The sequence below is a fragment of the Canis lupus genome, chromosome 18 (genome assembly GCF_003254725.2).
Source record: "Canis lupus dingo isolate Sandy chromosome 18, ASM325472v2, whole genome shotgun sequence".
NCBI lineage: Eukaryota > Metazoa > Chordata > Mammalia > Carnivora > Canidae > Canis > Canis lupus.
In genome coordinates this window covers 38767868-38791119 of record NC_064260.1, presented here as the reverse complement: position 1 = coordinate 38791119, position 23252 = coordinate 38767868, and the positions used below count along the sequence as shown (strand labels likewise).

Here is a 23252-nt window from a genome sequence, read left to right as displayed (position 1 = left end):
GGCGGATTGCAACTGTGGCTTGTGCTGGGGACAGAGGGGCGCTCAGCTGGAAGCAGGGAGTTTGGGCCCTTGGCCTCATGCCCTCCACTGCACAGGGTGACACCCCCCCCCTCCGGGAGCTAGTAATACTCATTTGGATGTAGGAAGGTGGATGAGATTTCTATGTGAGCCATGCATCCTTAGGAGACCTTGACAAAACCCCTCCCCTTCCAAAAAAAAAAAAAAAAAAAGGAGAAAAGTGCTAGGAAAATAAAGCACTCGGCACCACAGGCGCGTCCACACCAGCGAGGTGTTCATAAGAGCCTCACAGAAGCCTGTGAACTGTTCCTAATGGTGCGTGCCTCAGGACGCGGCCTGCTCTGAATAAAATGGGGGACAGGTTAGGAGCCACTTGCCACCGGCTGTGACTCCTCCCCTCCTGTCCCACTGGAGAGAACATTGGGGAATTCAAGAGCCTCACGATGGGATACTCCCAGCCCTCTCGCGGAACACTCAACAGAATCTCCTGCGAGTGTCAGCCTGTGTGCACATGAACATGACAGAGGGGTGCCCGTTCCACAAGTGGCTGTGACCCCCCCCATGACCTGGGAGCTGTTCCCCTCTGCGGGGACTCCAGAGGTCATCCAGTCCAACCGCTCCCCACCTGAACGCGTGTCCTTGAGTCTTCCCCGGCACGTGGAGCTCCCCACCTCCTGCAGGCAGCCCGCTCTTGGGCAACTTTCTGGGGTTGGAAAGCTCCTGGGCTTGAAGTCCTAACTCCCTCCTTAGAAGTCCTCAGGTCAGCTTCCCAGCCCCAAGCTCCCCCAGCTTTGTGTTCTCTCCACTACTTAGTCTCCAGCACCTTCCTGCGGCTCGTCCTCAACCTTGTGCCTCCCTGGTTGGCAGGCAGAAAATGACCCTGGCCCAGCATTTCCCAAAGTGCGCTCCTGGATTCCACAAAACGTCACCGGTGTTTCTCCAAAATCAAGAGGGCGCGGCATCTCCCAAACCCACCTGGTGGCCTCCTCTCAGGCGCACCTTGGGGACTGGGAACCGCAGCAGCATCTGCTGCCTGGAGCTAACGGGACGGGTCGCAGGGTGGAAATGTGCTATTGAGACAGCGGGTGGCTGTAGCCTGGAGGGCTGTGATGGGAAATGCGGCCCCTCGAAGGCCTGGAGAGGCTCTTCTCGCTGCTGGGGAAGGGCTGCCGAGCGGGGAGGGGGTGCGAGTGGAAGGAAGTAAGGAGGCCCTCCCTCCTGGTTCCGCGGGAGGGCAGGCGTGCGGCAGGAGGGAGGCAGAGGTAAACGTCCACGGGGTGGCAGCACAGCCCAAGGAATAGCCCTGCTGCCCAGGCCAGCGCCCCGACTCCCGTTCACCTGCCGGGAGGGTTGGGCAGCCGCTGCTCCTGCCTCCTCCCGCCTCTCACCTGGCGCCGGCACAGATGCAGCCCCTGCCAAGCACCCGGCTCAGCTCCCGGATGCCTTCACTGATTTGTTTACTGAACTACTACTATGTGACTGCACTTGGGACACCCCCCTCCCCCAGCAAAGCCTGGGATGCTCAGGGCCAGAGGCCTAGGACCTTCTGCGGGTCCTCTCTCCCGCTGCTTGCCAAAGAGGTGGCCTGGGGGTCCGCGCAAAGGACAGTGCGTTGGCAGAGGGGCGATGTCGCCCTCAAGGGTGTGAAAATCTGTTCTTGAGGGATTACAAAAAATCTCACTCTTCTCATATGTAAAACACAAATGTACATACAGCACATAAGCTGATATCTGTAGTATTAAAATTTCATGTTGGGGGGGTTAGGGGAAAAAAGTCTAAACATGTTCGGAAAGCAGGAAATGGGAAAGATGGACAAACACCAATGTAAGCTAACCCAGGGGAGGTCCCTCCCCTCCAGCAAAGGCCTTCCCCTGGCCAGACACCCAGTGTGGCCGGTCTACCGTGGGGGCAGGAAAGCCCTCCGGCCTCTGCACCACGGGCCTAGACCTCTCTCTCTCTCTCTCTCTCTCTCTTTCTCTCTCTCTCTCTCTCTCTCATTCTCCATCCCTGCTCTCCTGCCCAGGTGGGTTTTCTTGCACGAGAAGGCTTACCAGGTGCGGGACACAGCCATCGAGTCCTCGGTTGTCACCAAAGTAAAAGGCTTTGGACGCTATGCCAACAGAGTCATGGACGTGTCTGATTATGTGACCCCACCCCAGGTACGGCCCCCCTACCCCAGGGCGCTACGTGGTTGCCCAGATGCTGGGCCAAGGCAAGGAGAGTGCCAGTGAGATCCCAGGTTGTGTGGCATCAGGGACCAGCAAACCCCTTCCCCAGTGGCTGGGAGGTACAGGGTGGGGGGGAAGGGCGGCTGCCCTCCAGAGTGCATCACTAGGCAGCAGGACAGCAGGGTCCCCTCCGGCCCTCCCACACTCAGCCTGCAGATCAGCAGGACACACACAGAGGGAACAAGAGAGGCAAGGTGGGTGGTAGGACCTGACTTGAACCCCCCTCTGCCCTTGGTTAACCCTTATACCTTGGCCTCATCTCTTACCCTATGTCTCAGTGTCCCCATCCGTAGAGTGGGGATAACAGTACAACTCACCTCATGGGCTGCCACTGGTGCATTTTTTCCTCTCCCTTCTCCCACCAAGGGCACCTCTGTCTTTGTCATCATCACCAAGATGATAGTCACCGAAAACCAGATGCAAGGATTCTGCCCAGAGGTGAGGGGAGGAGGGAGTGTGGATGAAGCACATCAAGGAAGGAAACCGTGGGGGTGCGGAGGGGTGGCAGGGAGGGGCACGAGTGTAGGCAGAGGTCCGTGGTCCAGCCCCTGCCACCTCCCAAAGGCCCCTGGTTATGGGGGAGCGCTGGGAGCCAAGGGGCTCATCCGGGGCCAGCTCAGGGCCCTACACCCACCTGCAGACCTGTCTCCCCACAGAGCGAGGAGAAGTATCGCTGTGTGTCGGACAGCCAGTGTGGGCCTCAGCGCTTCCCGGGTGGGGGTGAGTGCAGCCCTTCCCACCCCCTCGCGCCCCCAGAGTGTTCGTGGGACCCTGGAGGACAGCACATCCCCCATGAGGGAGAAAGAGTGGGAACTGGCCTGTACTGGTGCTCACTGTGTGTCAGACCCAATGGGGGCTGCCCCCAGGGGAGCCCACAGCCCAGGGATGCTGGTGACAGACAGGTGCCCTGGGAGGGAGCAAGTGCTGTCGGGGAGGAACAGCAGGGAGCTAGCTGGGGAAGGGAGAGACAGTGCTTCCAGGTACGTGGCTCCAAATGGCTTCCTGGAGGCAGTGACATTTTAGATGGGCTCTGAAGGATGGGAAAGAGTTGGCAGCTGCCAACTAGGAGGGCTTTAAAAAGAACATTCTAGGCAGAAGGAACAGTTGCTGCAAAGACCCAGAGGTAAGGAAGGCACTCTTTGCCTGGGGAGCAAGGAAACAGGGCCCCCGGGGTGGCTGGGGTGGCTGGGCCTGGGACGTGTCAGAGGAAGGCTGTCTCCTCCCCTTGGCCTGGTCTAGAGCTCAGGAGGAGAGGAGGGAGAGAGTTGGGCAGGGCTCCTGTACCACAGGCCCACCTCCCTTGACCTCCCTGTATTTCCCCTCCACCTGCGGGGTCCCGGAATGGAGGTGGTCTCCAATGAGAGGTGGGGTGGGCTAAGGGGGTAGCAAAGGGCCAGGCAGGCACCCAGCCCGGTGGCTCCCCCTCACAGGGATCCTCACGGGCCGCTGCGTGAACTACAGCTCTACGCTCCGGACCTGTGAGATCCAGGGCTGGTGCCCCACCGAGGTGGACACGGTGGAAATGTGAGGCCCCCACCCCAGCTCTGCTTTGCCCATAGGCGCAGCTCTGCATCTCTGAGCCTGCACAGGGTCTCGTGGGCACCCCCAGCGGTGTCCGCTCCTAGGCCCCTGGGGAAGTGGCCTCAGGATGGCACCTTGCCCCCACCTCTCCTACCTCCCCCCACCCTCCAGCCCTGGGCTCCCGAGAGGCTGTGACCAGGTGTCTGGTGGGAAACATCCACGGGGAGAGGTGGTCCCTCGGGGGGAAACCCCTTGCTTCCCCTTCCTCTTCCCAAGAAGCCAGGGCCTCCTTGCTCTCACCCACAGGCCTGTCATGATGGAAGCCGAGAACTTCACCATTTTCATCAAGAACAGCATCCGGTTCCCCCTCTTCAACTTTGAGAAGTGAGTCCCAGCTCCCTCCCTAAAGCAGAAAGCAGGGTATATCCACCCCACCCTGCCAGCCTGTTTTCAGAGGGGTGGAGAAGCCCATCCACACAGTTCTCTGTGCTTTCCTGCCCTCTTCCCATCTCCCTAGGGCTCCTGTTCCCAATCTCCAAGCTGGTCTTGAGCACCGAGTGTTAGGTGGGCTCTGAGGTCCACCTCTCTGCCAGCCTCCCACCTTGGGGCTCAGAACCCAGATGGGAGTTCTGCTTGAGGCGGGTGAGGGACAGGCTCAGCCTGGGCCTGGAGCCCCGATGCCTCCGAAGGTTGGGGCCCAAGGCACCCATCCCACTTCTTCCCTCCCACCTCAAGCCCAAGGGCGGTGTCCCTTCTCCACTGGCCAGTCAGGACTTCTATGACTCCTTCATCTGGCAAGTCCTTGGTGGACATCGAGCATACGCAGAGAGAGGGTGACACCAGGCACCACAGAGGTGCCAGAGAAATCAGGCGTGACTCCTGCCCCCTGGGCGCCCCCCTCACCCAGACTGGGAGCCAGGGGCTAGCAGACACAAGTATACTCAACCCTAATACGGAGGGAAGGGGACGGGGTTGCAAGGAGATGCAGGGACGAGGTGCCGGAGCCCGCGAGTGTCCAAGACATCAGCTCCGGGTCCTCCCACCTGGAGTGTCCAAGACACAGCTCTCGGGTCCTCCCACCTGGAGTGTCCGAGACACCAGCTCCCGGGTCCTCCCACCTGGACCGGGAAGGCTAGGGACACTCGTGCGCACCTGTCTTCGCTCCTCCATCCCCTTACCCTGCTTCTGTCCTCTCCTCCTCCGCAGGGGCAACCTCCTTCCCAACCTGACCGCAGCCGACATGAAGACGTGCCGCTTCCACCCTGACAAGGCCCCCTTCTGCCCCATCTTGCGGGTGGGGGACGTGGTCAAGTTTGCGGGGCAGGATTTCGCCAAACTGGCCAGGACGGTGAGGACCTAAGGAAGCGCCGGGGGCCGCTTAGCCAGCGGAGGGTGGAAGGGCTGGGAAGGGCGCCGTGGCCAGGCAGCGCCACCTCGGAGCAGAGCCGTATGCGGGCCTGCACCGGGCTTGCAGCCTCAGCGCGGTCTCCCGCCCCAGGGCTGCGGGGCGCCGAGCCTCCGTCTCCCCTCCGGGCCTTCACGCTTCACCTTAGCGCCCTGAAAAAGCATCCCCCCCCCCGCCCCCCGCCAATGGCTAAGGGATCCTGGATCGCTGCTAAAGGACGCAAAATAAAAGCAGGACTTAGAGACTCAAAGGTCCACACCCCAGACTGCAGCACTTTGTTTCCTAAGCAACCCCAGGGGAGCAAATCACTTTCCCTCCACCTAGACGATGGGAAGAATTTGGTGTCTGTGTGTCACCACCCCCAGTCCCCACCCTGGCAGGCCATGGAGACAGCGCATCCTCCTCACAGCTGGCGCCTTTCCACAGGGTGGAGTCCTCGGTATTAAGATCGGTTGGGTGTGTGACCTGGACAGGGCCTGGGACCAGTGCATCCCCAAATACTCCTTCACCCGGCTGGATGGCGTTTCGGAGAAGAGCAGCGTGTCCCCAGGCTACAACTTTAGGTAATGCTGGGTTTCCTGGGACGGGTTTCCTGGATGTGGGGAGGAGGAGCACAGGCTGCTCCAAAGAGTCACACCTCCAGCAGCCGCAAAGCCTACCAGGAAGAAAAGGCCTCATGCATCCCCCTGGCCGGTTTGGGCTCAAAATTGGGAAGGACTTTCTAATCATAGGCCAGGTCAGCAGTCAGACCTCGTGACCAAGGTCTCCCAGAACATGCGTCCTATGATGCTGAGCCCTTCTTAGCTCTGGCTCTGAAGCTGTAAGGTGCCCCAGGAGCTCCCAGGGCAGCCCTTCTCCTGTGCCTGGATTTTCTAAGGCTTCTCTTCTCCATCCACAAAGCAAAGGCAATAGTGGTATCAGTTTACAAGATGGAAACTTTGTATTTCTGTTCATCACCAGGAAGTTTCTTCTGAGTCACAAATAACAACCACCATGGCCTTCAGTGCTTCCATGCTGTTCCAACCCAGACTTCCAACCAGTCTTTAAATATCATCCGGTTTATATTCCCAATGGCCCTGAGACATAAGGAATCTCTCCCCGAAGCCCCCACCAATCACCCGTTTTGAAAAAAGGGAAAGAGAATAACCCAGGGCTAACTATTTGGAACCAAACGAAAGCCCCTGAATGAGCCCTTGATCTACCCCAGTCTACGAAATGGCAATCGTGTCATTATCATGAGGATCCATAGCCAAGGTGTGAAAAGCTTCAGCCCTCTGCTTGTTTTTTTCCCTTGATTTGTGAAGACACTGAAACTTCTAGTAGGGCCCTGATTACATTAACAGTGTCATACACTAAACAGTCTACACTGGCTAAATAGGCAGTGATGAGGGGGGAAAGTACACGTAAGAATATATTTCAGTTATATATTCAAAGAATTATTACTTGAACTTTCTTTGTGGTGGTGGTGGTGGTGTTTTCCAATATAATGGCACACAACAGCAAAAAAAAATTCATTTTACCTTTCTTTTTTTTTTCTTTACCTTTATTGTGGTTTCAAAACTGCATCTGAAACTACATCCCATTACACTTTATATTTAATAGTTTAAAATATATATGTATATTCTCTGGAAAGAAGAATTTTTTAAAATTGAAAGTGCTTTCATAATCAACTCCAAACTTTAAAAAACCATAGGAAACAACACATATTTTAAAGTAGGTTAAAAATACTGTTCGGCTCCCTGGCAGAAATTGGCATATTTATTCAGTGGGTACATCGCACAGAAATCAATACAAAGGATATTTGTATGGTGGCTTAAAATAGCAACATATTAATAAAATTCTCAGGATCTAAAATGCAAAGTTTTCATCTTCATAACTTCCCTGTGGCCAGTGGGAATTCTTGAGTTTCCCAAATAACTTACTTGGCAGGAGAGCTTATGAAGGATGTAACTATTATGAAGACTCCAACCACTGAGCCACCCAGGTGCCCCTATAACAAGCTCTTTCATTTAGAGAAGGAATGGTGTGGAGTCCTGTGCTTTGGCTGCCTCTCCACCCCAATTCGCCTTACTGGGCCCGCCACCGCCACCCCTACACAGCAGGACCTGAGGGGGACCCGGTCCTAAATCAGCTTAGATTGTATTTGGGCAGACAGTTCCAAGGATGTCTAAGAACCCTGTGAGCCTAACCCCCAGGGGACTATGGGAGCTGAGAAGTGTGGACCCCAGATAACTAACCCCCTCACCAAGACCACTAGGCCAGAGTAAGAATGGGCAAAGTGGCTTATTTTGACACCGCCCCCCATCACCCTGTAGTTTAAAAGAATTTCCAGAGGGCCCAAAGAATAGCCCTGGGATGGGGGAATATCTGGGATCCCTGACAAAGTTGAGGACTCTGCCCAAGCTCCCTCAGATCCCTCCCTTGGGTGCCCACCCACCACCCTCATGTTGCAGAGGCTGCAGAGAATAAAGGTCACAACCAGGTTCAGCACAGGCCACACTGCAGTTTCTGATGATAGTCAGACTTAATATCCCACAAATCTCCTTCTTTGTGGGCACGATCCTCGCCACTCTGTGTGCCAGGTGTTTCGTGTGCTTTGGCGCCTTGTCCCTTACCCATTCTGTGGAGTACATGCCGCAATCCCCTCCGCAGATGAGAAAACAAAAAGACTTGACAGGGTGAAACCAGCTTCCCAAGGTCACATGGCCAGTAGACATGGGAACTGGGACCCAAACACATTTTCTTGGATGATTTCCATGCAGCCAAAAAGGCTAGGGACTTTCGTATGTCTTAATCCGAAGGAAAAAAAAAAAAAAAAAAAAAAAGGCATGCCCACATGCCCATGTGGCTGATAACTTTCATCCTTACTTAAAAAACCAACAAGCTGAGGCCCATAGACCCTAAAGGACAAGCTGGCTGCCCGAGGCACAATTCAGGGTCTGGCCCTTTGTCTCCCAAATTGGTCTGCTGCTTCCTCTCTAACAGAGGCCAGATTTTTTTCAACATCCTACTGCTGCCATTTGCTCTGGAGGGAACGCAGTCATTCAGCCAAGAGTCAGCCTTGTTTTTTAATCTGCACACTCAGACGGGAGGCAGCTAGAGATTCGCATTTCCATCACTAATTACTTCTGCAGCTCCTTTCCAAATGCGCCCCCCTTCCCACTTCTTGCAGCTCTTTGCCTGTAGGATCAGAGATGTAGAGGATTCGTAGTCGTCGAGGACCCCTTGGGTACCCCTAGACTGAGGTGGCCATTTTACAAGTGAGGAAGTGGAAATTTCAGAGGGGAAGTGACTTGCCCAAGGTTACAGGGGCATCTAGGGAGACTTTGAGGTCCTTTGTGCCAGCTCTTTCTGCATCAGTCTCGCTGTGACATGGCCCTTCTTCACAAGATGGCCCGTCTCCCCTTGACAGCTCCCATTATTGGAAAGATGACCTTGTATTGAGCCAGAATGTGTCTCCCTTCAACTTCCACCCATATTACCTGGTGCCGTCCATCTAAATTAATCTTTTTTGTGTATGATCTCCTCAAGTTGCCCTCTGTCCCTACCTGAAACTTGGTGGAGAGATTTTGCTATTAATCCTATATCTATTCTGTATGGCTAACCTCTCCAGGAGCCACTTTCAGTTGGTACTTTTACAAAGCCTCTTTCCAAGTACATTGAGAGTGTGGCATTGGTGGGTCCATCCGGATTAGTAGTAGGCCAAGAACAGCATTTCTAAAGAAAAAGAAGAAGAACTGGCAAGAGTCACAATTCAGTGGCGCATCGGTGATGGGCACCCCGGAGGCAGGGGGTGGTGTGCAGACAAGGGCCAGTTCTCCCATCACAGGTGGACCTTCCATTCACAGGAGCAGGATTTTAACCAGAGGGTTAAAATCTCCCTGGGGTGCTGGGAGCGGCCGGTGGTGCATGTGAATGTGAATGTTGTGCAAGTCTTTGAACGAGTGAGTGTGTTTGTGAGGGGATGAGTGCAAGTCTGTGGGTGAGTGTGTAAGTGTGGTGTGTGCCTGCGTGTGGAGCGTGCGTGAGGGTGTCAGGGAATGTATGCGAAGACGTGTGAGTGTACGGGCAGAGATGGTACAAAGACAGATTAAAAATACTGTAGCAGTCAGGGTCCCAGCAGGAAACAGATGGCGCACACAGACTGGGTAATTTGAGGAGAGTTTAATAAAGGGACTGTTTCAAAGGTGTGGGCAGGGAAACCATGAAGGGTAGCGCAGGGCCTGGGACCAGTAACAGGACATTGGTGACGGCCCAGGTCTGAAGGGGCGAGGGCAGGAAGCAGTTACTGGAACCTGGAGACACCGCTGTGGTGACAGGCACTGTGACCTGGACAGACCGCCAATGGAGGCAGCCCCGGGCAGGGTGGGGAAGGCAGGAGCATGGACCGGCGGGGAGGAGGGTGTCCTTTGTGAGCACTTGGAGGTCTCTAACCCTTTCTATGCCCCCGATGAACTCATGGACCAAATAAATGCCCAGTAAGATGCACATAATCATAGACATGAGCACTTTGGCAGGCATCTTCATTCAAAAAAAAAAAACTTATTTCTACAAATAAGATATAAATACATCGTCAGAGTAATAAATCCCAGCGATACGGATGCATACGAGTAATGATGTGGAGACTCCCTTTCCCTCCTCCAGTCTTCCTCCCCTCCATGGAAGTTAACATCTTGGACCGTTTAGTGGGCTTTCCCTCCAGTGTTTTTTCTCTGCATTTAGGAAGCATAGAATTTGAAGACTTTGGAGATCTCTAAAAGCCCATCCCCAGACCTCAGATGGAGAGCCCCTCCAGGTCAGTTTGCAAAGCCTTTTCACGCCTATTTGGACAGGTTCACAGCTCCCACACCCATACCCCCATAGTAGGCTCCTAAAGATGGAGCCTTGCCCAAGATTACGCGGCTTAATTCAGAGGGACACGGGACTCAAACCCAGGGCCCCGCTGCATAGCCGCTGCTTCTAGCACACCTTCCACCGCCACATCGTTTGCAACAAAGGAGCAAGGGGAAGAGACAGACCCAGCAGTGATGGCTGGGGTGATGGCACAGGAGCAGAACAGTGGGTCCAGTGATGTCTGATTCTTATTTCCCACCCTGAGCCCTGCTAAGGCAGCTTTGCTACTAAAAGGCCAGGCAGTTTTGGATTTCCTATCTTGGTGTCTGGGACGAAAAACACTTGTTCAGCTGCTAGATGTTCCTCGTGCTGTAGGTGTTTCTAGTGATGGTTTCGTGTTGGAAATGTACCCACAGCAGCTTTCCTGGAGCTCTGAAATTTGGCGCCCGCTCCGCTTCCACGCAGAAACGTGCAGTTCAGCAAGATCTTAGGCCAATTGACAGAGACGGAATCGAAAGCGCGCCCTTGGCTTTGATCATTCTTTCTGCAATCTGGATCTCTCTCCTTCCAAAAGCCATAGAATATGTGTTAAAAAGCAGCCATCCTCCCTCATCTCCACAGAGAGGCTTGAAGGCCCCTCCGACAGGGGTGTATGTTGCTTTGCAGTCGCTAAGATCCGTCTTCCTCTTTCTTGAGGTTGAGGTGGGAGGAGAGGCCATCAGAGCGATCCTGAATATATTCAGCCTTTTATAATTTTCATGTCTAGCCTGTCCTCACGACAAACCAGCGTTTTTGGTGGGAAACAGCAGCTAACCCTCATTGAGTGCTTGGGAGCCAGGGACTCAACACGTGCTCTTTGCAAATTATCTCATCACCTCGGAAGGGAAAGGAAGGGAAAGAATCTTCCAGCTGCTGCTGCGGCAACTGACACTCAGAGGTTTGGTGACCTGCTGAAGCCACACAGCAAACGGTGCTGGCTGGGATTTCAAATTCCAACAGCCTCCAGAGCCTATGCTGGTAACTGCAAGGCCCCTGTAAGCCCGGTGACACCCCATCACAGCCAAGGAAACTGAGGCCAAAAAGGTCACTCCCAGGACAAGCAGCGATAGCCACCTGGCTGTCAGGTACACCTTCCAGCTCCACGTCCATTGATCTTTCCCCACCTCATTCAAGATGTATTAAAAGTAATATGTTTAAAAAGGTCAACAACCAACCACCATTTAAAACGTCCGCCCCTGAGGCTGACTAGGTCCCCGGGATCTGAGTAAGTCGCTATGGCTCGGGGTCCCCTCTAAGGGAAGGCGCCCCAGCCTGCTCCAAGGATGTCGCCCCACCCCCACGCAATGAGCCTGCCAGCAGATATTTTCCTATCAGTAGAAAGTCAACTGTAAAAGTATTTCTCAGCTGGCAAAATCACTTCTCGCCAGGCAAAAGCTTCGCCGAGAACACCAGTTCCTTCACTCAGACACTCAGATCCCCGGCCCAAGTTTTCCCTCACTGAGTCCAACCGGGATCCCGGCAAACTTTGTTGCTGTTTTCCCTGCGGCTCTAACACTTAGTGTCCCTGCTGTACCAAGGGATTTCCGTCACTCTACGAGATCGTTTCTAAACAGATGTCTGAGAGCTTCCAAGGGATTCATACTTTGTGAGAAAAGCCTTCTCCATTCAGCAGATGCGTGTGGACCGCCTGCAAACGTCAGCCCGGCGCGGGGGATGCTCCTGAGGCCCCGGGCCTCCCTCCTGAGGCTCACATCCAGCTGCTCCCCCAGGCAGGGGTGGCGCCTTGCCCCTCTCTGGGGAGATCCAGGCCCCGGCAGCAAACCTCAGGGCTAACGAAGGGAGGGCCCCGGAGATCTCTTCCAGTTCCAGATTACATCAGGCTTTGTGGCTGATACAAACGTGAACGAGGCCAGTTCCTGTGATCACGTGGGACGGATAGCCCTGAACCCAAGCAACAAAATATTTATGCGGAAAATAATTTGTGCTGGAGCAAGCCAACCAGAATGAAGATGAAGCAAAGCTGAAGCAGACAGGGCCCTGGCTTCGGGTCAGGAGGCTGTGGTTCAGGCCTCGCTGCAGATAAATGCTCAGTGTGGTTTTCAGCAAGTCCCGGCCCCTCCGTGGGCCTCAGTTTCCTCTTCCGTGAAACGGGCTGCTTCAAGGTGAGGAGGTCCCTTCAAGCTCTAACAGTCTGAAGGAGTGCATGTGGGTGTCTGGGGGAAGGCTTGGGAAACGGGCCGCTGACGCGTGCACTATTATTTATAGGCCTGTCACATTGGAGCGTAGCTTCCACACTGCCCGGCAGACACGCATCTGACAAATGATTTATCACGGTAATTGGTGTTTGTACTTACGCATCCTTTATCTATCGCTGCTCGTGGCATGAGAGATCACGTGTACACACACACGCACACGTGCCTCAGCCCCGTCAGGCCTCAGCTTGTTGGATTCGGTGCTCTGCTGGGGTCGTCCTGTCTGGTCACAGGACGGGTGTCTCCAGGAGGGTCCGGGTGGGAATGCATCCCCGGCAGGGGACTGTGAAGAAACACACACAACAAGGTTGCTGAGACCTGCCCTGAGACGCTCAGGAGCCAACAGAGTGGGAAGCCGTTCCCACCGCAAGCCCCACAGCCCCAGTGGGAGGAGCAGGAGCCTGGCTGAGAGCTGGGGTCCCTGATGGGAGCAGCACAGCCACGGACAGAAGCACAGCCACACAGGGAAGTAGTGGGTAAATACCTGCCACCTTCTCACCCTCTCTGCACCCCCCAGTGCCCCCATTTACCAAAGCCCCGTGCCAAGCAGAAAGAAAGGCTGGAAGGGGCCTGTGGGGGTCAGAGTGGAGGATGGTGAGCACACCAGGACCTATCCACCCCCTTCCAATGCTCCTCGCAGCTGGGCCCACCAGAGAAGCTTCAGCCCTGCCCTGTGCCCACCCCTCCTGGGCCCAGTGGCTGCAGGTGGCAGGCGTGGTTCTCTCGCCCACTGTGCGTACCCATGGTCCCAGCGCCACACGTCCCTGCCCACTGTGGCTGCCGTCAAGTGTCCTTTCTGGCTCGTCTGTCAGGGGAGCAGCAGGGGTTGGCATGAGAGTACAGTTCCTAGCTGTGCCCCTGGCAGGCCCAGGAGCTTCAACAGCCACCTGCCAGGGCAGTACCAGGTGCCGTGCACTGAAAGCTCTGCAGCTCACAGAATCCTCTGTCACAGCCCGTGGCCATCACTAGTACCCCCATTTCACATCTGGGGAGACTGAGGCTCAGGGCTTTACCTCGGCTGATGTCAGCTAATTTGGAGCCACCGTTCGAACCCAGGACTGTCTCATTTCAAAGCCCTTCGGCCAACAGCTGTACGACCTGGCCATCACTGTGAAGCCTAAATGAGGTAACAGGTGCAAGCCTCCAGCCCAGCACTCAGCAGGAGGAAGTGCTGCACACATATCATGTCTCGATTGTCCCCACGCCCCCCGTACCCTGTTTCCCCTCCACAGGGGCCGGTTCCCACCAATAGCACCTACTCTCCCACCTGCCAGATCTAAATGCTTTCTGTTTGGGAGAGAAACAGCCTGATGCGACTGCCTTATACTGGCTCCATCCAAAGAATGCGAGGATTTAGAGAAGCCAAGTCAGGAGGAGGAAACCCGGAGGCCAACAGTGCTTAACTCAACCTGGGAGACGTCAGGAATCTCAGGATCTCATTGATGCTTTCAGCAAGCAGGCCTCATTCCTTCCCTAGGGAGGCAGGCAAAGGCCAACAGCGAGAACCGGCGCACAGTCCAAACTGTTAAGTGCTGTCTGGTGCACAGGTGCTGAGGTGGAGGCTTGGGCCAGGTGGAGGCAGGACAGGTGGCCTCTGCCCCACACTGAGAAACCAGCTCTGGAGAAAAAGAAATCAGACAGACAAAGGAGACACCCGGGTCATGGTGTTTGCCAATTTCTGTGGTGGAAACACAGCTCCCTGGTCAAGCTACAGGCATGACATGCCCCGAGGTGGACATGGAAAGAGATGCAGGCACTGGCTCTGTCAGCCGGGATGCCGTGGATCCACTTCCACCCGCCCCTGTCCTGCAGCCCACCCAGCTCCTTGCCCGTGAGAGGGCTTGCAGCTCCCTCAGCCTGGACGGCTGCCCCCACCTCTAGCTGTCTCACCTTTCAACTCTCCATCCTTGGGCCGAGACTGTAACCACACTTTACATGCAGCCTTCCTTGACCCGCCAGCCCAGGTCAGATTGTCTTCACTAAGTATGCTCGTCGAATGCTGCTCTCTCCTCTTCAGTCCTTAGGTCAGATCTTAGCTATTGATGAGAGTGAGTGGTTATTAATATTTCTCCCCCTCTGATGAGAGCAGAGCTTGCCAAGGAGTCAGCAGTGCTGAGCACAGTGCCTGGCATAGCTAAGGCTGTTGTGCTCTAGACATCTGCTGGGCCAGGTAGGTGCATAGGAGCCTGCAAGGGGGGCAAGGGAGGAGGGGGGACGAGCACAGACAAAGGCAAGAGGTCGGTGTCTGTGACGTGTGTTCAGGAAACACAAGAAAGTGGGCCGTGGGGCGTGGCTGGCACTTGAGGTGAGGAAGGTGGACTGGGCCGGGCTGGGTGCTGGTGGCATTGTTCTCATCGACCGCATTCCCAGCCAAGGAAACCAAATCTGGAAAGGTAGGAAGCGGAGGACTTGGGAGAAACCAGGGCTGGCCATGGTGTAGCTCAGCTCATCATCCCCTTTTCAGATGAGGAGGCCGGGGATCCTTCTTCCCACACTCCATAGCCCTTCCCGTTCTACTCCCAGCCAGCGACGCTGGGTGTCGGGACTCATCTGGCCAAGGCAAAAGGGCCCCTGGCTGGAGAACTGAAAGAAATTAGCCAGGACCTCCCAGAAATTGGGCATCAAAAAGAACAATCTAGAATGCTGGCTCAGAGGGTAAGCTCTGGCCCTGGACTGCCTGAGTTCAAATCCCAGGTTTGGTCACTGACTGTTGGTTTGGGGACCTCAGACAAATTGCTTAATCTGTATGATCCTGGCTCTTCATCTGTAAAATGGGAAGAGCAACAAAGATTCCATGGGGCTGGGTCTGCAAAGAGGTAGTAGGTATAAATAAAGCCCTTGGCACAGGGCCGCCATGTAGTAAGTGCTCAGTATCCACTGGCTGTTCTCATGGTGGATGTGATTCTCTCCAGGAGGCAGGACACTGCAGCGGCTAAGGAGACTGTAGGCAGAATTTCATTTATTGTGATCCTGGGAAAAGAAAGAGACAAGTTTTAGGGACTTTCTATATATCAACATTATCTCATCCATCCTCCCTGTGGCTCTTTCTAATCTCACCACCCAGTTGAGGTAGAAAACTCAGAGAGGCGTTGCTTGTCCAGGGTGGAAAAACTAATTGAAGATAACAGAACCACACCCAGGCCTCCACGACTCTTCTAGAGAATCATCCTAGAATTGTGAACTCATGGGAACTTGCCCTCTCTCTGGCTCATCTTGAAAAACTCCCCAATTTTAGCTCGTTCTTTGTCCTTTGATTGAGAATGTCTCCTCCCTGAATCTCAGGCTTCTCGGCTAGACAATTAGGACTGTTTGTAACAGTCAGGGTAAGCATTGCTAGCTGCTGTAACAAACAACCCCTTTAGCTCAGAGGATTCACACAAATGTTCGTGTAGCTGCTGGAGGTGGGGCACTGAGGTGCTGGGTTCCCGTTGCCTACTGAATCAGTCTCCCCTAGGGCCCGAGTTCACCCAGAGCTCCTGAGGAAGTGGCCATGAGGACAGGGAGGCTGTACAAGACACCCAGCTCTGACACCTCGGCCCACAGGCGACAGGCGGACCTCACTTCCCTTCACATCGCACTGGCCAGAACTAGTCAAGGGCCCACCTCGCTCACTGCAAGGGGGTGAGCAGTATAGTCTAGTGACGGTCTGTATGGGCCCACAGAAGAGACAACCCAGGCCCCGTCGCCATGGGGTTGGGCCAGATTCCGTGGCCCTCACCAGCCGCACACGAGTGCAGCAGTCAGGACTCCGGGCACCCCCTCCCTGAGCCCTCCTCCTCCTCCTCCCTCCCACCCAGGAAGAGAACCAGTCCCTGCCAACCCTCCTCCGAGGGTGGGTGGTTGGTGAGATAATGATTTTATCATACTTATTGCCTCTTGGAAGGCAGGTGCTGGAGAAAAACCAAGTCCGCTTTGGTTTTTCTCCCTGTTCCTTCACATTCCTTCCCAAGATAAATTTAGCCAGGCTTCGCTTTGAACACAGTGCCCAGGATGCTGACTTTTTGTTCTCCAAGTCGAGGCGAGAGCATTTTTCTTGGCTGCAGCCTCAGGCCGGAACGCAGACTTCGGGAGCACGGTCCCAGCCTCTGCCTGGCCCCAAGCATCTGTGACCCACCCTCCCACCCCTGCCCCCGTAGACATCGGCTGCCACATCTCGCAGACAGGGAAGCTGAGTTCTCAGTGATGTGAACAGAACAAGGAAGGGCTCTGAGGTCTGGCTCCAGGGCTGCCAGTGTCCTTACCGGCCACCCGGAGCCCAGAGGCAGCAGCACGTTCAGGGTTAAGGGCAGAGACTGGGATCCTGGCTCAGGCAAGTCACCTTCTCCTCCGTCTTCCCATCTATAAAATGGGTCCGCGTGCCACCTTTGTGAGATTAACGGCATGAGGTGCTCGTATTGAGAGATTTGCTTCTTTTCCCGGTGCTCTGTAATCGTGGGTGTGGAAACCGTGGCAGTCTGTATGTAGCCTCAGGCCAACCTGAACACGCCACCCTGAAGACTTCCTTCTGTCCAGTCCGGATGCTCCTTTTCGAAACTTCTTTACAGTCCCCTGAGAGGCCTCCTTGGAGAGCCGTGTTCTTGGGTGTCCTCGTCATCATATGAGTGACTTCCTTTCTGGTGTCGAGCTTTTCAATCTCCTGCTGGTACAGCCCGACCCACTCCGTTGTGCCTTGGTCTGGGAAGCCTTCTGCCGCCACCGCCCAGACCATAACTCGCCACCTCGTTGCAGTGGGTCCTCCGAGTCTTTGCTTCTCAGGCTTAGGTAGCTGGGCTTCTCTCAGCCTCCTTCCTGGGGCCACTCCTATTTTTCCTGTGGGTCTCAGTCTTGAGAAGATCATCCTGTCTCCTCTGCACCCCCTGCCTCTGCCCTCGGCTGCCAAGTCCACGGGACACACCTTCCCAGGTCGGGATCCCCAGGGAAGCTCTCCCTCACTGAGCAGTTTTCAGCCTTACTTTCAGGCCTAAGGCAACAGGTGCACCACCGGGGCGCACACGCTCGGCCCTGCCTAGGCGGAGGCACACCCGAAAACATGCAGCCTGGACACCTTCCTGACGCTGCCCTCTGATCGCCCGTGGATGCCTCCCACTGCATAACCCCCGGGAGCCAGAGGCAGGGAGCTTGGCGGAGGCAGTGCCTGCAGGCCTGGCTCCCAGGCCCTGCAGAGGAGCGTGGGCAGAGAACAGGTGTGGAGCGACAGGCAAAATGTCCAGCACGGGGCTGGTGACAGTGCCCATCTCGAAGGATGGGTCTCGGTGCTTACCTGTCTCGCTAACAGATCTGTGCGTGGCAGGGGGTGGGGGGAGGCATGAGCACCCCCGTTTCATAGACATGGACAGAGAAACCCTGAGGGCTGAGTCACAAAGAGAGGCCGCACTACCAGCAAGGGTTGGAGCAAGAATCTGGACTCGTTTCTGCCCAACTCCAGAGCTCCACACAGCCAGAGCAGACACTGGCTGACATTTTATGCATTTAGATGACTCTTCCCCAAAATGATCTTGCTCCCATGCCTGTGCTCCCTCTGCTATCTGTGTACTTGGGTCGAGCATTTCCGTCTCTGGGCCCATTTTCCCATATGCACTTTCCCTGGGAGCGGCGTCACGCAGCCATGGAACGGGGGAAGGAGTTTCTCAGACTCCTCTCTCTGGGAGAGGCCTAGGAAACTGGGGGTCAGAAACACTGGTGGGGAGCCGGCCGGCACCAAATAAGACCCACATCAACCCTACACAGTTAGGGGGGTTTTCCGAGCCCCTTTGCCCCATCATCTCACTTAACCTTCCCTGTGCTTCTGGGACCCAGGAGCCCGTTTTACCGCCGTGGGTCCACGGTAGCCCTGAGAAATTACACTTTGCTGATACTAGGGTTTTGCCTACACTGGGCCGAGCTGGAGGGGGCACGCACTGGCTTTAGACACATGCAATTTGCATGCTTAATGACCACGAAACCACTGGCGGTCCCTTCCCCTCCCTGGGTATCTCCACGGTGAGGCACTTGTGACCCCATTTTGAAGGTGATTGTTCTAATCTGTCCCCAGCAGCCCCGGCGTAGAAGGGGGAGAGAATATAGTTTTAGGGAAATCTAGCATTCAGTCTCAGCCAGCTGGGTGACCCTGGACAAGTCACTTAACCCCCAGACCCTCACTTGAAAAATAGAGCCGTCACATCCCTATCCCGCAGGTCTGTGATGAGAGTGAAATGACATGAGGTGTCTGGAAGGGCTTTTTGAAACTGCTCTACAAATGCAAATGTCTTTATTCAGCAATAATAACAGCCAACACCAGCGAGCACTCCCTGGGTGCTTACCGTGTTCCAGGCACTGTTCTAGATCCCCGGTGTGTGAGCTTTCCCTCAATTCTCAGCAGCCCTGTGAAGCAGGACTTCCATATCATTCTCAATAATAAAAGAAAAAAATGTTATTTATCTCAGGGAGGCTGAGTAACTGGCCCAAGTCTGCACCACTGGTAAGTGGCGATCCAGGCTTTGAACCCAAGTAGGCTGAGAAACCTTTGGGGAGGGGCGCATCTGCAGCGAGCTGGGGCCTGGGGTACCCGAACAAATAACACCGAAGAGACTTGGAGTCCAGCGGGACTCAGACTTTTGCATGCATCAGAATCATCTAGGGAAATTACTTAAAAGGCAGAGTTCAGAGCCCCACCCACAGAGATGCGGACTGTACAGGTTCAGGCTGGGCCTGGGGATCTGCCTGTGTAACGAGCCCTCAAGGTGATGTCTGCGCAGAGCGTCGGCTAACCACATGGGGAGGCCTGTGGCAGGTGTCCAGCAAACCATCGGTCAGAGTTGTTTAGTAAGTGGGGGTTATGGGCTCTGAAGGACCCTGAAACTTCAGGTAGGAGCCCTCAGTGGGACCCACCTTCTGCTTCTGGCTTCCAGGTTTGCCAAGTACTACAAGATGGAGAATGGCAGTGAGTACCGCACCCTCCTGAAGGCTTTTGGCATCCGCTTTGATGTGCTGGTGTACGGGAACGTGAGTCCTTGGGTGGGGTGGATGGGGGGACGGGGCGGTGGTGGGGGAGTGCGGAACCCAGGCCAGTTTTGGGTCCTCAAGAGCCTCCAGTCAGGGGGTGAGGTCCTGCCACTGAGCAGCTCTGAGGGCCTCAGCTGGTCACATGCCTCGTCTCTTCACTGGTACAGTGAAGGGCTGGGGCCTCCTGCTCCACCGTCTCTGGCTGGGAGTCCACGTTCAGCCTCGGTCTTTGTGCTTGCAGGCTGGCAAGTTCAACATCATCCCCACCATCATCAGCTCCGTGGCAGCCTTCACCTCCGTGGGAGTGGTGAGTTTAGCCCCCCTCCCCAGGCTCAGACAGGAAGCCAGTCAAGGTGGGCCCCCAGCTGGGGGTGGGTGGCTGGGAAGTGGCCCAGGGAAGCCCTGTTTCTGCCTAGAATGTAAAGCCTGACCTCTTGCCAGGTGCCTCAGTCTCCCTCACCAGTTCCCTGCCAGGTGGGTCCTTGAGTGAGCATCTCCACCCGCGGAGAGCTCATTACCTCCCGAAGCAGACTCCCCATTTGCAGGAGGCTCCACCTGAGTTTGTACAAATTCCTGCTCCCCAGTATGAAGGGGAGGGAGGAGACTCCAGGGTTCCAACGACCTAAAGACCAGAGCCCTGCTCCCAGGGACATCTACCCTCTCACCCACCTCTTCTCCCACCAAGTCCTCTCTCTGCACTTTGGTCTGCGGTCACTGCCAAGAGCCAGAGAGGTAGGTGACGAAGACATTCTCCAAAGTCCTTGGACATTTTTCCAAGTGGAAACATCAGGTGTCTTTGGAGGACTCACCCCAAGCCCTGGCCTGCTGTCTGCCTGAGGACAGTCCTACCCACTGCCCAGGTGGCTCAGCAGCCACCTGAGCCCCTCACTTCCTGCCACACTGAGCCCACCCTGCCTCTCCTCCTCCAGGGGACTGTCCTCTGCGACATCATCCTACTCAACTTCCTCAAGGGGGCTGACCAGTACAAAGCCAAGAAGTTTGAGGAGGTGAGCTGGAGAGGAGGGGGCGGCAGGCAGAGGGGCATGAGAGGTAGCCGACAGGGCAGGGAGGGGTGCTGGACCCTGGGGACTCCCAGAGGCTCCCCCTCTGGGGGCTTCATAAGGGGAGTTCATGGGGCCTCCATGCAAAGTGGGAGCCCAGAGAGAGGTATTTGGCCAAGAATGGGCTCTGTGGGGACTCTGTGGGTCACCACTGTCGACACCCCCATCCACTCATGTCCCCTCTCCATTTCTGAGGTGGGACAAGTCCTGCTATTGGGTTAGCTCAGATTTCTGTTTGCCCTTGAGGTGCATGGAAAGACTGCTGGGATCTCACAGACTGGCTGTGGCTCCCTGACAAGGAGGCCCTGAGCCCAAGCAGAGACCCCTGTTGGGACGGGGGTGGGGGTCGTGCCTGCAGTTAAAGCACGATCATGCCACCCCTTCCACCTGCAGGTGGACGAGACAACACTGAAGGTCACTGCCTCGGCCAACCCCGTGTACCCCAGTGACCAGACCACCGAGGAGAAGCAATCCACGGACTCGGGGGCCTACTCCATCGGCCACTAAGGCCTCTTCCGGGGCCCCATTCTCACCCTTGGGCTCCGGGCCTCCCCATAGGGCACCCCACCTGGGCAAGGGAAGGGGCTTTCATTTCTGCTGCTCACCCCATGAAGCCACACTGGACCCAGGTGTCTGGGCCTCCCAGTGTCTAGCAGACAGGGGTACCTGCTAAGACCCCCATCTCTCCCTCGCCCTTTGCCTTGCCCCTGTCTGCTTCCCGGAACCCCCAGGGCAGCAGCACATGTACTGTCCCCCTGCTAAAGAGTAGAGAGCATAATAGTCATGACAAGTGGCCGCCAGGCACTACCCCGTGCCAGGCAGTGTCACACACCTTAGCTCATTTAACCCTTAGAATAATGAGGTAGATATTAGTTTCCCTGTTTTGAAGATAAACTGAGTTCCAGAGAGGTTGAGTCATTTGCCCAAGGCCACACAGCCAGGCCGCAAGAGAGCTGGGATTTGAACTCAGATCTGACGACGTCACCCACACCCAACAAAAGAAGAGTGAACTCCCGGGGGGCATCTGCCCCTGCTGCTTCAGCCTTCCCCACAGTGACCAGGATTAGGTGCAGCTAATAAAGAGTAAGCCCCATGCTTTCCACAGGAACCCAGGCCCCAGTCTGGGGGAGACCAGCTAGACAGTGGTTCAGGGTCCCTTTCTCTGACTTGGGTGGATCCCCAGTTCAGAAGAACCCAGGAGACATGACTTAGTTCAGTCCTCAACCAGGGGAGGGCCATTCTGTTCTCCCTCTGGGACCCCCACATACTCACACATGTCTGGGCACCCCCACCCCAGGAGTGGAATTAGGCCCCCCTAGGATGCAGTGTGATTCCCAGGCCCAGGGCCCTTTTCTCAGTGGGCAGTGACCCCTTGCGACACTGGTGAACAGGCTCTAATGAGGCCCATTGCCTCTTGAGCAGCTGACCAGCCAGGCCACCCCCACGGGGTCCTCATGGGTGTCTTCCAATGCTAGAAACCCTCTCATCGCACTCTCCTATTTACAGATGAGCAGTCTGAGGCGAGGGAAGGGAAATGTCTGGTGTCCCACAGTTAGTGGCCAAGAGGACCCGGGTGTCCTGGCACTGAGAGGAGGAGGCAGGGGAGCATCAAGTCCCCCCGCACCTCTGTCAGCCTGGCGTCCCCTCCCCTTTCTGGGCTCTCCTCTGGTGAGAGGCCCCGGAACCTCCCCAGGGCAGAGCTCAGGAGTAGGTCCAGGTCTCCGGAAGCCTGAAGGTTACACAATTTGGGGCTTCTTTTTAAAATAATACAAAATTAGGTATTAGGAGGGGCCCATAAAGGGGCAGAGAGATGGCAGGGGGCGGGGGCAGCTTTGGGAGCCACTTGGAAGGGCCTAGTTTGGAACAGTGGGCACTTGCAAAGGCCTGACCCCAGTGATCCCCCCTCCAGGGGAGAAGGCGTCAGATTCCCTCACACGTGGCCCGTCACCCCTTCCCCCACTTGGCTTCCACCCATCCCCATCCTCAGGCTGGTGGGATCACAGCTGCCCAGAGGTGGCCTCGGGCATGGGGCAGTGTCCGGAGATCTGAGCAGCAGAGACATGACTGGAGGCCGCGTTCTGCACCCAGGGGAGACCCACAGGCATCCCCAGCAGGAATCACAGGGATGCCCCCTGCACAGGACACCGCCCCCCGCCCCCCCTCCCCCCCCATTCCTGCGGACTGGGGTGGTCCTTCCGCAGGTGCAGCAGCCTCTCCTCTTGGGCCTGCCAGCAAGTGTGCAAACTGGGGACAGTGAGCCCGCCATGCGAGCCACCAGGAACCCAGCCGCGGCTTCTGTGCGCTAGATTGACGGCTGTCGTCTGCGGTAGTAACAGCAGCTGGCCGGGCCCTACTGCCTTGTGGCAGATCGGCACAGTCACCAACGCCACCACACGCGAATCCTGGTACGGTTGCCGAGGCTTGTCACTAATCCTATTGGATGGAAAAAGAGATCTGGAATCCGGCGCAGTTTGAGCTGGAGCCCATACTCGCTAAGTGGGCTGTTGTGTCTTTAATCACTCAGCATAAAAGCTAACGTTTAGTGATGACTTAGCCCTGCTGAGCAATGGGTGGAGCGCGCGCCCCCCCTCCCCCCAAGAGGCTTACAGCACTTGCAACCACAGCGCACTGCAGAGCCCAACTTCATGGCAACAGTGAAGGGGACAGTCATCCTGGGTCCTCGGGAAGAGGTTCACACAATACTCTCTGCCGTGCTAGTCCCCTCTTCTCCACAATCCCCCCCAGCCCACGGCCACGCACAGGTACACACACCCTTCCCATCTGTGTTCCTTCTCAAAAAACCTTGTTCTTGACAAGTTACCCATCAACCTCCCAGGGGTTTTAATAGATAACATCCTCAGGAGTTCCTTCTCCCAAGAGTATTAGCTTTCTAATCAAGGGCTATTCAAGACTGAAAGGCCTTAATTAAACAGCCAAAGATGTGAAAGTATAA

The 23252-nt window shown here is 55.7% G+C and overlaps 1 protein-coding gene across 3 annotated transcripts in view; it reads left to right on the top strand.

Annotated features, from left to right (window-relative positions):
- Positions 1-23252, top strand: part of P2RX3 (purinergic receptor P2X 3) — a 29590-nt gene extending 6338 nt beyond the window's left edge. For 2 of the 3 annotated variants that reach the window (XM_035701839.2, XM_025452228.3), the window contains exons 2-12: positions 2042-2177; positions 2613-2684; positions 2903-2966; positions 3677-3770; positions 4074-4151; positions 4974-5115; positions 5599-5735; positions 19145-19238; positions 19480-19545; positions 20168-20245; positions 20693-23252. In XM_035701839.2, the coding sequence (XP_035557732.2) occupies positions 2042-2177; positions 2613-2684; positions 2903-2966; positions 3677-3770; positions 4074-4151; positions 4974-5115; positions 5599-5735; positions 19145-19238; positions 19480-19545; positions 20168-20245; positions 20693-20806 (1075 nt within the window). In that variant the 3' untranslated portion in view covers positions 20807-23252. The remainder of the gene's footprint in view (positions 1-2041; positions 2178-2612; positions 2685-2902; positions 2967-3676; positions 3771-4073; positions 4152-4973; positions 5116-5598; positions 5736-19144; positions 19239-19479; positions 19546-20167; positions 20246-20692) is intronic. The other variant, XR_007403581.1, reaches the window with a different exon arrangement.